This window comes from Lepidochelys kempii, chromosome 1, assembly GCF_965140285.1.
Source record: "Lepidochelys kempii isolate rLepKem1 chromosome 1, rLepKem1.hap1, whole genome shotgun sequence".
Taxonomy (NCBI): Eukaryota; Metazoa; Chordata; order Testudines; family Cheloniidae; genus Lepidochelys; species Lepidochelys kempii.
Window position 1 is genome coordinate 338360134 of NC_136380.1, and position 15447 is coordinate 338375580.

The following is a 15447-nucleotide window of genomic DNA, read 5'->3' on the forward strand; positions in this document are numbered from 1 at the left end:
AAGCCAACTGGATCTAGGCAACTGGTTCTAGCTCTGGGACTCGAGGCCACCTCTTGTCTGATGCCCTTCCTTGAGACATGGGATGTTATCACCCAAACCCTGAAACCAGTGCCTAAGACCTGATCCTTCATGCCCCCCACCTCGTCCATTGCTTCCGCAGCCTAAGCGTGGCACTGTGCCACGTACCTATCACATTTGCACAAAGGGAATTAACATTAGTGCTCCGAGCCCCACTGAGGATAAATGCTCCTGTCTGGGATATTTCATTTTTGGCTCTCCTGCAACAATGCTTCCTAGGTATGTGCCTACCATGGTGACAGCAACACTAGAAGTTTGGAGAGGGAATTCTGTTTCCCCAAGCGTATAAAAGTGTACGCACCTTTGTGATGGGCTGGGCCCCCTGGGATGACACCTGGTGTGCTGGGACGCTGCTGAGGCAAACTATTCTGCCAGCCTGGACCCCCTTTTATCTGGTCTTACTGTGCTCAGCTCCCCAGCCTTTCCAGCCAAGCACACAGGCAGGGCCATACCCAGCTGCACAGAGAGACTGAGATCCGCTCTGAGAAGGCTCAGCTTATGGGGCGTACCACAGCACCCTGATGTCCACCCTCTGCCTTGGAGTACAAACCCAAAATTAGATGAAATTCACCCCCTCCCTCAATGTGGAGAGAGGAGTGCATAGTTCTTGCCACCCTAGTTAGAAATTACAGAAACTGGATTTAGTAATAAACAAAACAAATGTTATTAGCTATAAAAGGCAGATTTTAAGTGGTAAAAGGGGTAACAAACAGAACAAAGCAGATGACTAAGCAAATGAAATCAAACATGTAAACTAAGCTAGTTTCACTAAAGAAATTGGTTACAAATAGTATTTCTCACCCTAGATATTGTTGCAGGCAGTTTGCAAAGGTCTGTGGTTCAGAGTTCCAGTTATATTTCTTTTCAAACTAGACCCCGTCTCAGTCTGGACTCCCCCCTTGCCTTCAGTTTTTCTTCTTGGGCAGACAGGCCATGAAGAGGAGGAGTCCTATTGCCTTCCTCCCCACCCTTAAATAGGATTTACATAAGACGGGAATCCTTTGTTTCCCAAACTTTACCCCCCCTTCCCTTACAGTGGAAAGTTACAAGATGTCCCAGGTAATGTTTAGTATCAGGTGACAAGACCACCTGACTCTGTAGTATCACAGAGTCCATGAGTCAGTGGCAATATGGAGAGTCCACAGGAAGGCCAAGCTTTTCACCGTCTATTGTCCTCGCTGATGGGCCATCCGCCCTGTCTGGCTTTTCCATTGTTGTACCTGAAATGTTAGTAGTGGGCATCACCCAAAGTAACACAGCTGAAATACAGATACATAGTCAATATTCCTAATTTCAGATACAGAAATGATACAGGTATACAAACACGATAATCGCATTCAGTAAATCACAACCTTTCCCATGACATCTCACATGAGCCATCTTGTATAAAGTATATCTCAGTTATGTCATATTCATATCATAAGCATATTTTCATAAAGAATATGGAATGACACATCACTACCTTATTGATGGAATTTACAGACAAGCCAGAGAGCTCTTTAACATCAGAAACCCAGTGCACAAGCTTTCTGGTTTTGGAATTTCATTAGAAACATTTTTTGCAAGGACAACTCTTCTTCCTTCAGTGCTTTACCTTGGCTGACGAATGAAAGCCCAGAGCTCTTTCCAGTTCCCTAGCTGTACACTGAGGGAAGCTATTAATGAATCTGGTCATGTCTACACTATTGGGTGCTACAATGGACAGGGTTTTGCCATCACTGTAGGTAATCCACCTCCCCGACGGACAGTAGTTATGTCAACAGAAGAATTCTTGCAAAGACTAGTCACATCTACACCTGGGGATAGGTTGGATTAACTACAGGGCTCAGGAATATGAATTTTTCATACTCCCGAGCAACACAGCTAGGCAGATCTACATTTGTAGACCACGGCCTAGTGTTAATTTTTGTAGTGATAGATTTTGTGCACTGGCAGTGAACTCCTACCAGTCTGTGGCCATGTCTATACATAGGGCTCATCACTGCTGTAGGAACTCCACATCCCAGAGCAACTGTGGCTAGGTTGATGGAAGCATTCTTCTGTTGACATAGCTATGTCTACAGCGGGGGCGAGGTTGGCACAGTTACAGCACTCAGAGGTGTGGATTTGTCACACACCTGAGCTCATAGCTATGTAGACCTAAATTTTAAGCCCAGGTCTAGAAGAGAGAATGTTGTCTAGCCAGAGGCTGCGAGACAATTCCTCTCGGTCACCAGTCACGTGTGTACTTGGGCAAACCAACCTACTTTAGCTCCTTGTTTCTGTCAACCTGCCTAAAAGAACTGATCAAAAGAAAAAAAAGCTCTTCAGGAGTTATCATTTATTGTAATACAAATTAACATTTAAACCCCTGGAGCTCTTTATTGTGCAAAGTATTTACAAAATTCCGAGTGACCCCAAATATTTACAATAGTCAATAAATGGCAGTACCCATTTGTCAACTGTCCACACAGTGGATTAAAGCCAATGATTCTGAATCTCTTAGGATGGGCAAGACTGAAGGCAACAGCACCAACTGGGGACACTAATTGTTGCGTAGTGTACAGATACGTCTTTACAATTCAAATTACTTACTCCTCATCTGCATAGCTTGTGCAAAAAAGGGTAACATGAGAGCTTTTGAGCTAGAAGTCCACTGGACATGTTAGGATACGTCTACATGACAGAGCCTATGTTGGCATAGGTATGTCAGTACAGCTCCCTAGCATAGATGCAGCTTTTACATCAACAGATTTTCTGTTGATGAAGGACCACCACCGCCCTGAACAGCAGCAGCTACACAGACAGAAGCGCTCTTCCTTTAACGTAGCTGTATCAGCATCAGGGGTTTGGCAACACAGGTGTTTGTCTGGGAATGGATTTTTCAGACCCCTGATCAACGTAGTTACACTGACATAACTTTTAAGTGTAAACCAAACCGTATGTTGGTCTCTGGGAGTTTGGTCTGAGCGCCTACAAATATATTCATGGTTTTAGGAACCTGATGGACCCAGATGCCACAAACCAGGGCTGCTTCCAAGGAGATTGTCAAATAGGGTAACGTTTGCCAAACACAGCCAGTATTTCTAGGGAAACTCTGTGGGAGACCTGGCATTTGGCAGCTCACTCAGCTCAATGTGAAGCAGATAATATCCCAAAAATGGCTACTTCACACATTCAGGCCCTAGGGGGTCCTAAAGACTGTGGTATTTGTAATCATTAAAAAAAAATTAAAACGCTAGAGAAAGGGTTAAAAGCTATCTAAAATAATCTGTTATTTGTCTGCTTATTAAAGCCATTGACAAAATATTGGCCGATTCATTAAAAGAATTTAAATACCATTTTATAAGTGGCACGTTCTAGGTGTGTGGTTGTAAAGATAACACGTCATCAGTCGGCCCCGGGCAGCCTAGATGCACCGGGCAGTTGGAAGGTGGGGTGCCACTTTCAAAAGCACCTGAGTGGCTTAGATAAAAGTCAAATGCCTGTGCCACTCAGGCACTTTTGAAAACTTTACACATGAAGAACTTCCACAAACAGCTTGAAATTTCCCCTGTGGATTTCTGGAACCAATGGAAAGTGTCATGCCACATCATGTACCTCTATAAGTTCAACTTGCTATATGCTGCTGCTTATGTACCCTGTAACAATGTGAGGGAATACATCCTAAGGCTGGAATAGCTGAATTAAGACACCTTGATGGATGTGTTCCCCATGATGGACCACTATATGAACCACAGAAATGCTACGAGTTCTTGCAGACTGTTTCAAAGGTCCCTCCAAGATTATAATTGTTTACGTCTTACGCGTCCGGTGGGGTAGTTCTAATGAACTGTTCTATACACACTTCAGGATCCAGAGGAAACCACTTCTTGGTTCAGATTCCATGATACTAGATATCTCTTCCCTAAATTAAATACTGTGAACACCACGTTCCTAAGAATGAAGGGCATGAACAAGAAATCCACATGAGGTTCCTTCAATCAGTTTAAAAAGTTCGAAGCTGGACATTCCAATCCACATACTGGAGGAAAGATTATGGGACGACCTTGTCCCAAGAAATCGATTGCCCTGCTTGTTTGTTGCAAAACCCAGCACCCAGTTGCTTTATGATAAACAAGTGATTCATTCGGAGACAAAAAATGAGGAGTATGTTGTGAAAATCACTGGTGGATTACTTAAGGCTAGTAAGAAATTTGGGTTGCTCTTCCCCTCTTGGTAAAAGCGTTTCTCCACCAATCTTCGGGCCTTTCTTCTCCTAGAAATATTAACATACAAAGGAAGATTTAAATCCAAGCTAAGGCAGCTGCAATATATCATCATCAAAGGAGTCATGGGTGGGCTAAATTATCTGAATACGTATCTACATAAATCATAAAAATCATGACAATGTTTCAAGAGTTCCTACAGGCAATCCTGCAAATGCAACCTCCCACCATGCCAGTTAAAATAAGGAACCTACACAACAAAAAGAAAAGAATAAACTAAGGATGCCAAAAAATACAGAAACGTACAATACTGAGGCGTTAAAGTGGAGGTTAGGCAGTCCCATACCACAATTTTACACATGCACACTACAATGCCTAACGAAAACTGGGTGAGTTAAAGGGAAACTGTCTAGTTAACATTCTCCCTGCTTTTACAACCCAAACACATCACCATGTTAATTCATGAAAAAATGCATTTGGAAAATGAAATTGACTAGAAACTGGCTGTGAAACACAGAAGTGAAACTGATCAGTCTGTTTTCACTATCAGAACTGTTCCCTTCTTACATTTCTCCCAAACAGCATGCATAGTGAAATGTTACCACAGAAAAAACTTAAGTATCTAAAACTCTAATGTGTTATATGTAAGTAAGGTAGCAATGTATTTTTTATTTACAACAGTATCATTTTTAAACTGTCAGTGACCCTTCCAGAACAGGACAGCAGTCTGAATTCCCTGGCTCTTGTTGGTTTAAGTCAGTGGTTTTCAACCTATGATCCATGGACCCCTGGGGATCCGCAGACTATGTCTAAGGGATCCATAAAAGGTGACTACGAAAAAAGAATTTCAGATCCCAGAAAAGGCATTCCATTTTTCTGATCAATCAAAAGTATGTGAACAGCCCACCTACAGGTCAAAACCTGGAAGTGTTGTTGTTACCATAGAAGCCCACAGTTTAGTGCCCTTTCTGACACGTCAAATGCTGTGCTGAGTGCATGCAACATTTGTAGCTGAATTCTGTTCAGTCAGTTTTCAGTCCAAGACTTCTAAGGTAGGAGCCTGTAGACCACAGGTTGAATTTCCAAAGGGGCCTGTACCAGTGTTCGAAATGTTTTAGGGGTCCGCAAATGACAAAAGGTTGAAAACTACTGGTTTAAGGTACATCCTGGAAAAACAAAGTCGTCATTGTAAGTTTGCATTAATGTCTACACGGAATGTAGAAACAGGCAGGAGCTCACAACCAAAGCAACCTGGGTGTAATCAGGGGGGCTTGCCCTTGGGCTGGCCTCTTTAAACACGATAAGGAAGCAGAACAGGGGTGAGGGGACTAGACGCATTGTAGGCTGCAATGGGTGGTAGTCGTGCTCTCTCTCAGGGTCCAGGAGACCAGCCTGACCAGGCTCAGAGACTGCTTTGTGGACTTGCAGTTTGGGAGCTCTGAGCCAGCATCCCGAGGTAGGCCGTATGATCTGCTGTTACAAGTGCTCCATCCATTTTATTAGCTTGTGTTTGGCTTCCCCTTGCCCATGAATTTACTGACGCCAATCGGAGAAAGGAAGGCTAGGCACATCCGCAGCACTACGCCCGGACATAAGGGGGTGTACAGTGACAGCACAGGCCTTTTACTATTCAACATATGGACAATTCAGTCGCCACATCATTCCACCACAGATACTTCAGTAGGAGTGGAAGACTTTACATCTTACCGTAGCGTGTGGTGGTTTGGGCCCTGATTAACCATGGCTATTTTTTAAATAGAGAAGCTGTCCCCTTCTCAGACAGCTCATATTAGTGCCAAAACAAAGTTTGGGGAAACCCACTAACAGAAGCAGCCCAGTTCCCACTGTTGGCTTTGGCCCAGGCTTACCTTGAGCATTCCATCACGTTCCCATTTGAAGAGGCCACAGGCACTGAAAGAGGAAGATGGAGCGTTAGGGTTTGTCTTCACATACAGCGGTGCAGCTGTGCTGCTGTTTAATGAAAATGCTACTACACCGACAGGAGAGAGTCTCCCGTCAGCATAGTTAATCCACCTCCACGAGAGGCGGTAGCTATGTCGGTGGGAGAAGCCTTCCTGTGGACACAGCTCTGTCTACACCAGGGGTTTGGGTGGGGGGATAACTGCATTGCTCAGAGTTGTAGATTTTTCACACCCCTGATCGATGTAGTTATACTGATATATGTTTGTAGTGTAGACTTGGCCTTAGATTTGGGGTTCGCTTGGTGCCCTGTACAGAGGATCTCTAGCGAACCCAAATCCCTTCCATAATGCTTATCAGCAGGGAGTGACAGTTTTGGGCATTAGCACATGCTAATGTTACTGGGATAAAGTGTCCTCAGATTTTTGGTTGGTGCAACTGAACCTGCCAACATGTTCCTGAGAGCCCCTCCTACCTGCAGGGCTTTTTTGGTAGCCTGTCAAAAGATAGGGCTCTGTTTCCACAGGGACACTTGAAGAATCGCTTGACACCATCATGCCAGTGGTATTCATGATTCTCCTTCACACATGTCTCTCGGAGCTTGAAATACGTGTATTTACACTGCAAGGAGAGAGAGAGAGAGGACACTAAGAGAGTAGAGACACTATAAGTGAAAGAACTGTTATTCTGCTGTCCAAGGAGAACTGAGTGTTCATTCGGGATTAGCAGAATGCCACCCCTCCCCCCCATTCTTGCATGCCCAGAGAATGGCCCACTTGATAAGATCACTGCCTCCAAACCCTTCCCATTCTGCCCCTCCCTCTTCTTCACTACCACCTTTTGTCATGTTTGGCCCAATTCCCAGCGAAGTGCAGAGTACAGATAGTCTTCTGTGCAGTGATAGACAGATAGGAGGGAAAGTATGTCAGTGGTTCAAACTATTCAGGCAGGAAGAAACTTCCTTCTGTCCCATGGCATTTTAAATTATGGTAAAGCACCACCTCTGCCATTCCAAATGGAGCCACTGAAATGCAGATTAAAAAAATTTAGTCGTTTGGATGCCTTTTGCTATGTTCCAAGGTACCTGAGCTCATTCTTCACCCAGTCCTAGAATACTCCAGATTCCAGTACAAAGTTTCAGACTGACAAGAATTATGAGAGACTATCGAGTCTGATCTAAGTGAAACAACCTGGTAATCAGTTGCTGGGAAGCAGATCTTCCCCAGAGTGACTTAGGCGCTGGGAACCCACAAAGGGGCACTTAACTTTGCTTCCGGAAATCTCAAATGCAATACTAAAATCTGTGCTATTTCACCAAAGCTCTAACTCCTTCAATATCACTCACTGCTCCAGCTGGTATAATCAAGAACCTTCATAAGGATCAAGTGGTTTTCTTTCTAATCACCAATCCAGGCTTCAGCAGAGATAGCGGCTGAAGGCCTCACTCAAATCCAGTTCAAACCACTCTGCATGCTCCACACACCTGCCTGCTCCATTGTCACTCACCGTTTTACACGTCACAATCCGACACTTCACTTCTTTAATGTTCCTCATCGTCTCTTCCAGTTGTTCTTTTTTCACCAGAGGTTCAAAGTACCGTTCCTGCAGCTCAGCCTCAGCCTGCCAGAGCACAAGAGAGGCACTGTCGTCTGATATGCAAACAGCACACCTAGAAACAGTGCAAGCAGCTCCGCATCTAGTGGGTTGGCCAGGACTGCTACATACCACCCCGGAGAGACTGAAACCTCTGAACGACAGATAAATGTTCAGAAGCTCCGAATAATCCATTTCGTGTGCGTTCCTTGTTTGAAAGAGTACAGTATGTAACGCACACGCTGCACTTCACCCACTGCTGAAATGTAGCGCTCGCCCAGGCAGATCTCAGATGCTGATTAACAGCTAACACACGACTTAGTTACACTCACTTCTGTACTGAAGTGTAAAGTGCAGGGAGGCATGCAGGATGACCTGAACTGGGATTTGCCCAGGCTCCCATAGTCAGCTTTCAGACTCTTACGAAAAGTGCCGTGAGATCTTTACTGATTAGTATCTTAGGTTTACGCATCTCATCTCCAGTCGCACAGTGCCCCACACCATCCTGGGGAGTTGTTACAGTACTGTTACCTAGGGAGGTGGTAGAATCTCCATCCTTAGAGGTTTTTAAGGCCCGGCTGGGATGATTTAGTTGGTGTTGGTCCTGCTTTGAGCAGGGGGTTGGACTAAATGACCTCCTGAGTTCTTTTCCAACCCTACTCTTCTATGATTCTATGATACTGACTCCAGGGGAAGAGCGCCATCTACTGGATCGCCTGTACCACTGCCCACATTTTAGTCAAAAGCTTGGACTCTGCAACCCCTCTGCCCACAGCCATGGTTACAACACAGAAGTGGAACGAAATAGGCATGTGTCCATTTTCTGGAGAGCAAAGTGACTCCATAGATATGAATATTTGCAATAGCTGGCCTGCTATAAAACAACTGCTTAGATTATAAGCTCTTTGGGACAGGGACTGTCCTGTTCTGTTTGAACAACATCTAGCACAATGGGGTCCTGGCCCATGACTGGGACTCCTGGTGCTGATAACTGGCACTCTCAGTTGTGCACAGGGGAGAACTAGATTCCAGAGAAACCTCAATCCCCTTATGGTTTCTAGAAAGGGAGAGCATGGAGGCCACATGGATGCAGCGTGTGTGGGGAGCGAGCCAGCCTGGAGGAAGAGGAGGAGGGCCACAAGCTGATGTTGTTAGGACAGAGTGCATGTCAGGCAGGAGGGGACAGACAGGGTGCTAGACGGCAGCTAACTGCAGAAGAGGGAAACAGTGACCGAGACTGACAAGGTGTAAATGCCCTCATACCAGGAACTAGTCCAGCTTTGGTGTTTCAAGTCTGTGGCTCTGACTTCAGATCAAATTTGATCAGTTTAGCAGTAAAATGACAGGGAGTGGGTCAAATCCTCCTCTCTGGGTAAATCTACACTGCTGCTAGAGGTGTGATTTCCAGCTCAGGCAGACACTCCTGCACTAGCTTTGATCAAGCCAGCACTATCTATATCTATATATATATAAATAAACCTAGCACTGCAGCCATCACAGCATAGGCCAGCTGATCAAGTACATACCTAGGGTCTCAGACAGGACTGTATGCGGGGTTGCTATTTTTAGCATGCTAACTCGATCAAAGCTAGCGAGGGAATGTCTACCTGAGCTGGAAGTTACAGCTCCAGCTGCAGTGGAGACACACCCACAGTAAAAGCAGCGTAGACCCAAAGTTCAGCGGAGATATTCCAGATTTACACCCGTAGCAGAGCAGAATTTGGAACTATGCAAAGTCAACCTGGGCTCTCAAAAGCCTTGTCAGCCACACCAGAGAATCACATAATAGCAACCAGCACTGCTGGGACTGAACCAGTGCAAACTGCAATACTGCACGGTGGTCATACTAGCCATTCTGTGTCACGCACACTGCCACTTATAACGCTCCCTGCCGGAGCTTTAGGGCACAGGGGCATTGTACCTGTCCCACGACACCTAGGCCAGCACCCTGGAAGAGATTCATGATGGTTTGTTCCAGTGGGTGCCTCAATTGCTCTGTCTTTCATAATAATGCGCTGGTTTTAGTCACTCCTCATAGCAAAGCTGCATTTCAGGGTGTGTCTAAGTGTGTATGCTACAGGGGGGCACTGTACATTCAGCATCTCAGAAACACCTGCAGGATTGTGCTCGGGCCAACAAAGGGAAATGAGAATTCTTATTCAAAAAGCTTTTATTAGGTGCCATAGCAGTTACTAGCCTTTAACAGTAAATTAAAAAATCAGGACTTGTAGGTTCACCTTGAGACTAAACGGGTCTCTGACATCTGTTCTAATTTTACAAAATAAATAGAAAGTAAAGCATTCCGAGCTCCTCCCGTGAAAAGTGCTATAAATACGCTAAGAATTATAACCAATGTGAGCATCTCCCTTATTACGCACACCCACACACCGTTGCAACTGTGTCTTAAAAGGGACACTGTCAAGTTAAAAATCTAAAGTCTTGGTGTTATCACCCCATCTAACATTAAACCTGACAGTATAATTTAGATATTTAATAGCTGTGTTTTCACTGGCTCTTTGCACCTCATGCACCTTGAACAATGATGCTAGACTAGTCAGTTTCACCTCCTAGTTTTCATATATTATACTCCTGGGGGAATTCTGCACCAAAATATTAAAAATTCTGCACACAATATTTTAAAATTCTGCATATTTTGTCAAAATAACACAATATCATCACATCAGTTTCAATTACTTTGGTAATTTATTTCAAAATACCTGTCAGCAACTATGTCAGACACAAAAAATCATTCTCCCAGGAGTAGAGAGTTAAAGAAACTCCTAGGGCAACCTAGTTCCTGTTTCTCAGCTCCCTTCCCTCCATAGCCCAGCCGCGGGCAACCCCCCAGCCCAGACACCTGCACACCCTCCTCCCAGAACCCAGCAGTGACACCCCCCTCCCCCCAAGCCCAGACACTCACACCCCCTCCTCCCAGAACTCAGCTGCACCCCCCCACCAGCCCAGACACCCTCATCCCCTACCCCCCAGAGCCCAGTCACAGGGCACATCGCCAGCCCAGACACTCACATCCCTTTGCCCCCAGAACCCAGCCGTGCTCCCCCCCACCCCAGACACCTGCTCTTCCCCAGAACCCAGCCGCAGTTCGCCCCCAGCTTCCCCGCTCCACCCCCCAAGAACCCAGTCACATCCCAGACACCTGCACTCTACCCTTCCCCAGAGCCCAGACACAGGGCACCCCCCAGCCCAGAAACTCGCACCCCCTACTCCCCAGAGCTCAGCCACGGGGCACCCTCCAGCCCAGACACCTGCACCTCTTCTCCCCCACAGCCCAGCCACAAGGCCCACCCCCAGCCCAGACACCCTCACCCACTACTCTCCAGGGCCCAGCCCCAGCCCTCCAGGCCAGACACTTGCACCGCCCCCAAGAGCCCAGGGATCCAGAGAGAGAAACAACCTGATGCTGGGTTGTTTCCTACACGTTGCTAGCCTCCTTCCTTCAGCCAGGAACTGTAGCTGCCGGGATCCCTCCAGCTCCCTCCCCCTGGCATTGTCTTCTGTATGTAAGCTGGGCTCCGCCAGGTCAAGCGGCCCCCTAATGGCAGCCATCAGCTCTGCAGCCCGTTTCTGTAAGGGGGGAGGGGGACGGACAAAATTCTGTGCAGAACATTAATTTCTGCACATATTCTGCATTGTGCAGTGGCGCAGAATTCCCCCAGAAGTAATATTAGTACAATGCTGCAGTGTCTACAAGGGAATGTGGAAATTCAAACAAATGAATTTCACTGGAATTTTTTTAAATTGTGGAAACATTTCTAGTGAATGCATATTTTGTAAAAGCTCATGTACACAACACCTAGGTTTGGATGTTAGAGTGTCTAATTATTTGTAATGATCCTGAACTTTCACTCTCAGTGCAAGTATATGTACAAAGCAATTACCTCCTTAAGGACGCCCACGTGCTTGGACTTGGCATTCAGGATTTTCTGGAACTCTTCAGACTCCAGATATGCCAGCTGTTCTCGACGTTTCTTTTGGGCAGGTTCTAGTTCATCTGCACCTAGAGAAACAAGACAGGGTTGCTGTTTATGCCGCTGGGTAAGTTTAAAATCATGCTCTGCTTTCTAAGCATAACCATCATTTTGTACTTTACAAACAACAAGCACTCGAAGCGATGTCTCAAGTCGTATGAAATAATATTTTGTAAAGGAGGAGTGAGTGAGAATAGGGTGTGTAATTAGTGCAGTAGCTACAGGCCTTAGGTCAAATTCCAATCCAGTCATCACAAGAGAAAATAAAATGCTACTAACAATGTTAGCTTCCTCTTCTGCAGATCTCAAAGCACTTTACAAACAATTAAGCTTCCCAACACTTATGAGATTGGTATTATTCCCGTCATGCAGAGGGGAAAACTCAACCAGAGGTTAAGTGACTTACCAGAATACACATGGCAAGTCAGTAGCAGAGCTGGAAGGAGAAGCTATGAGTCACTCTCGCACTGTAGCCACTAAATCACTTTCCTTGATGAGATTTAGCCAAGTATGTAATTTGTGTACAATTACAAATACTATAATACCTTGAGCCAAGGGAGGAAAACAGGCTTAGAATAGCAGGTATCGTACACACCGAGTGAGGTTCCTTGCCAGAGCAGGATCAAAGCCCAGTGGATCCTGTAGCAAGCTGGACCTACATTCTGCAGCATTATCCCTGGATTCTGGAGACTAGAAATTCTGCAGCAGCCTCATTAAAATGAAGAAGCTTGGAACCAATTAACTATGAAGGTCAATGAGGATAGCAGAGCCCGCGTTACCTATTGGGATAGTCAGTTAGTTTATGGTAAGCCCAGGTTTGCAATATGCTGCACTACTGACAACCAGCAGCATTGGGTAAGTTGTTTGGGGAGAGCTGGGGGCAAGCTGAAGATTTCGGCAGCCTTACACACACACACGATACTGCAGAAGCCAGGGGAAGTGCTGTAGGGTAAGTAAAGCAGCAGAAAATGTTTCTGCTAAAATGATCAACAGCAAAGTAGTCAGCAATAGTGACATTTACAGGTGAGATTTTCAACAATGCCTAACTGACTTAGGAGCACAAGTCCCATTGCCTTTCAAAGAGATTTGTGCATACCACATTCATAAAAGTGTTAACTCTGAAAATTAAGGATGACATTTCAGGATAAGATTAGGAGATTTAGGAAAAGAAGCCTCTCAGGGTCCGTGGGACTCCTGCTCCTACATCAGTTGGGCACAATTGGAATTCCCACCCTAAAATTGTCATCTCTTAGTTTCAGAGTTAACAATCCATTGTGACAAATGGAGCAGTGTGCACTTCAGGGAAACGGGGAGAATATTTATCTCACAGGATGACTGTGAGGCATTATACAATGCTTTGCTCTGCTTGAACATCTTCCAGCCAACAGTTGCAACATGCTTGATATGTTCATGAATAAACACGTTGATGTTTCTACCATGCTTTCAGCTCTTGCATCATATATGATCCAGGAGGACTTAGTAACAATACACATTTTAAAAAAAAATCACGATTAGAGATCATGACTAGGTTAAAGATTTAAAGCCAGAATTACAGATTTTGTGTTTCTATTCCTTCCAACAGCAGAAAATCCAATAGCACTCATCCTATTTTTCAATTTTAAAAAAAATCTGGGCATGATCTCTGACAGAGCTTTCAGGGTCTGTCTGTCTCCATAGCAGCAGGATACCCCACCTTTGTCACCAGATCCATCATGGAATTAGGCCTTTTAAAATCAGGTTGAAAACCTGTTTTAGTTCCAAATCTCTTTGACACAGCCTGTGATTTTAGTTACAAAAGTACTTTTGTAATTCATCAGCAGCTGCTGAGCTGAACATGGTTGGTCGTAAGGCACCTGGTGATACGTGGAGGGTACTGTATTGTACAACGCACTCACTTTTTAAAGTCAGGTCTGTGTTTTCATACCTTGTGATGAGGGGATGTTTTTCTCAACTCTCTCCATGATCTCCAGAACTTCGGCAAGATCAGATCGTTTCCGTTTAACACTGTTTGGGTTGGTTTTATTGAGGATTTGGCCTTTTGCTCGCAGTTTCTTTATAGCAGCCAACTAGAAGATGGGAACTAAATGTTAATATTGAACACAAGTATCCAAGGTCACACATTCCTAATTCCAAGGCAGATGGGAAAATGTCAACTGGAAGAAGCAATAAGGTGTTCTAGACTTAGCATGGGCATCCCAACCAAATTCTAATCCCAACTCTGCATTTCCTAGTAGTGTAGCCTTTGCCAAATCACCCAACCACTGACTCAGTTTCCCAATCTGTAAAACGAGGCTGATAATTCTCACTGGTGTGTTACGGGGCTACGTGTCTGAGATCCAGACGAAGGTGCTGGACAAGATAGAGAGGAGCTAGAACAAAGAAAATTGCATTTTCAAGGCAGAAAGGAAACATCACTGGAGATTTCTATATAAATCACTCTAATAACTGGGCACTAAAAGAAACTTGCAGATAATCCTCCAGATCTATCCAAAAATGTTAGATTCCTCTCTTCTATCTCACTAGCGAGGAGTCGATTTTCTCTTACAGACAAGAAATTAAACCCCTGCAAAGGAAAGACGTACCTATTCTCTGCTGGCTGGGAACCAGACTACTAAAGCTCATGGCAGTGAGGATGGAAAAATACAGATTACAATGAATCCGCTGTGCTGCTGAATGTACAAGGTACATCCTAGCACTCCAAAGATTTCACTTGGATGTTAACTGACTGAGGCAAAGGACCCAGCCACGAAGGGGTTACATTTAATAAAATGATCAAGAGCTAAGTTCCCTCTAAGCTGCACAGCCACGCAGCTGCCTATTAAACCCTGAGCCGGGGCTCAGGGCTGCGCCAGGGAGAGATGCCTCTCCCCCAGGGCGGACCTGCCGCAGCCAGGGGAGAGGCACCCCTCCCCAGTGCAGACCTGCAGTGGCCGGGGGAGAGGCACCCTTCCCTCGGCAACAATATGGACCTGCCCCAGATCTGCTGTGGCCAGGGGAGAGGAGCCCCTCCCTTGGCCCAGCCCAACCCCGCCAGAGCTGCCGCAGCTGGGGAGAGGCACCTCTCTCCCGGCCCCGAGCTGCTGCGGCGAGAGAGGGCTGGGGAGAGTTCTCTCTCCCCACCGCAGGCCTACAGCCCAAACCCCTCATCCCTGGCCCCACCCCAGAGCCCACACCCCCTGCACCCCAACCCTCTCCCCCAGCCCTGAGCCCCCTCCTGCACCCTGAAGCCCTCATCCCCAGCCCCACCCCAGAGCCTGCACCCCCAGTCAGAGCCCTCATACTCCCAAACCCCAACCCTCTGCCCCAGCCCTGAGCCCCCTCCCACACCCCAAACCGCTCATCCCCAACCCCACCCCAGAGCCCTCACTTCCCTCCCGCACCCCAACCGTCTGTCCCCTCCCACACTCCGAATGCCTCAGCCCCACCCCCACCACATTAATTTTGTTACATGCACCAATATGAAGGTGATGTGTCACACATCACCTCCATATTGGTGCACATAACAAAATTCATTCTGTACATGGACGTAAAAAATTAGAGGGAACACTGATATTTTTATAACATCTCTGAGGAGCTTAAAACTCAAAGCATCTCTCAAAATGGAAAACAAAACAGGCTTTAGCAAACAGAGTGCGGATAACAATCTTGCTTTCTGTGCAGCTACTGCAGATCTCCCAGGT

At 45.9% G+C, this 15447-nt stretch overlaps 1 protein-coding gene across 1 annotated transcript in view; it reads right to left on the reverse strand.

The window, feature by feature from the left end:
- Window positions 1-736: 736 nt before the first annotated feature.
- MCM10 (minichromosome maintenance 10 replication initiation factor) overlaps window positions 737-15447 on the reverse strand; it is a 33916-nt gene continuing 19205 nt past the window's right edge. Inside the window, exons 15-20 of the mRNA XM_073328741.2 lie at window positions 13692-13833; window positions 11678-11796; window positions 7692-7805; window positions 6661-6806; window positions 6134-6176; window positions 737-4315 (exon numbers count right to left, since the gene is read on the reverse strand). Of these exons, the coding sequence (XP_073184842.2) occupies window positions 4232-4315; window positions 6134-6176; window positions 6661-6806; window positions 7692-7805; window positions 11678-11796; window positions 13692-13833 (648 nt within the window). The 3' untranslated portion in view covers window positions 737-4231. The remainder of the gene's footprint in view (window positions 4316-6133; window positions 6177-6660; window positions 6807-7691; window positions 7806-11677; window positions 11797-13691; window positions 13834-15447) is intronic.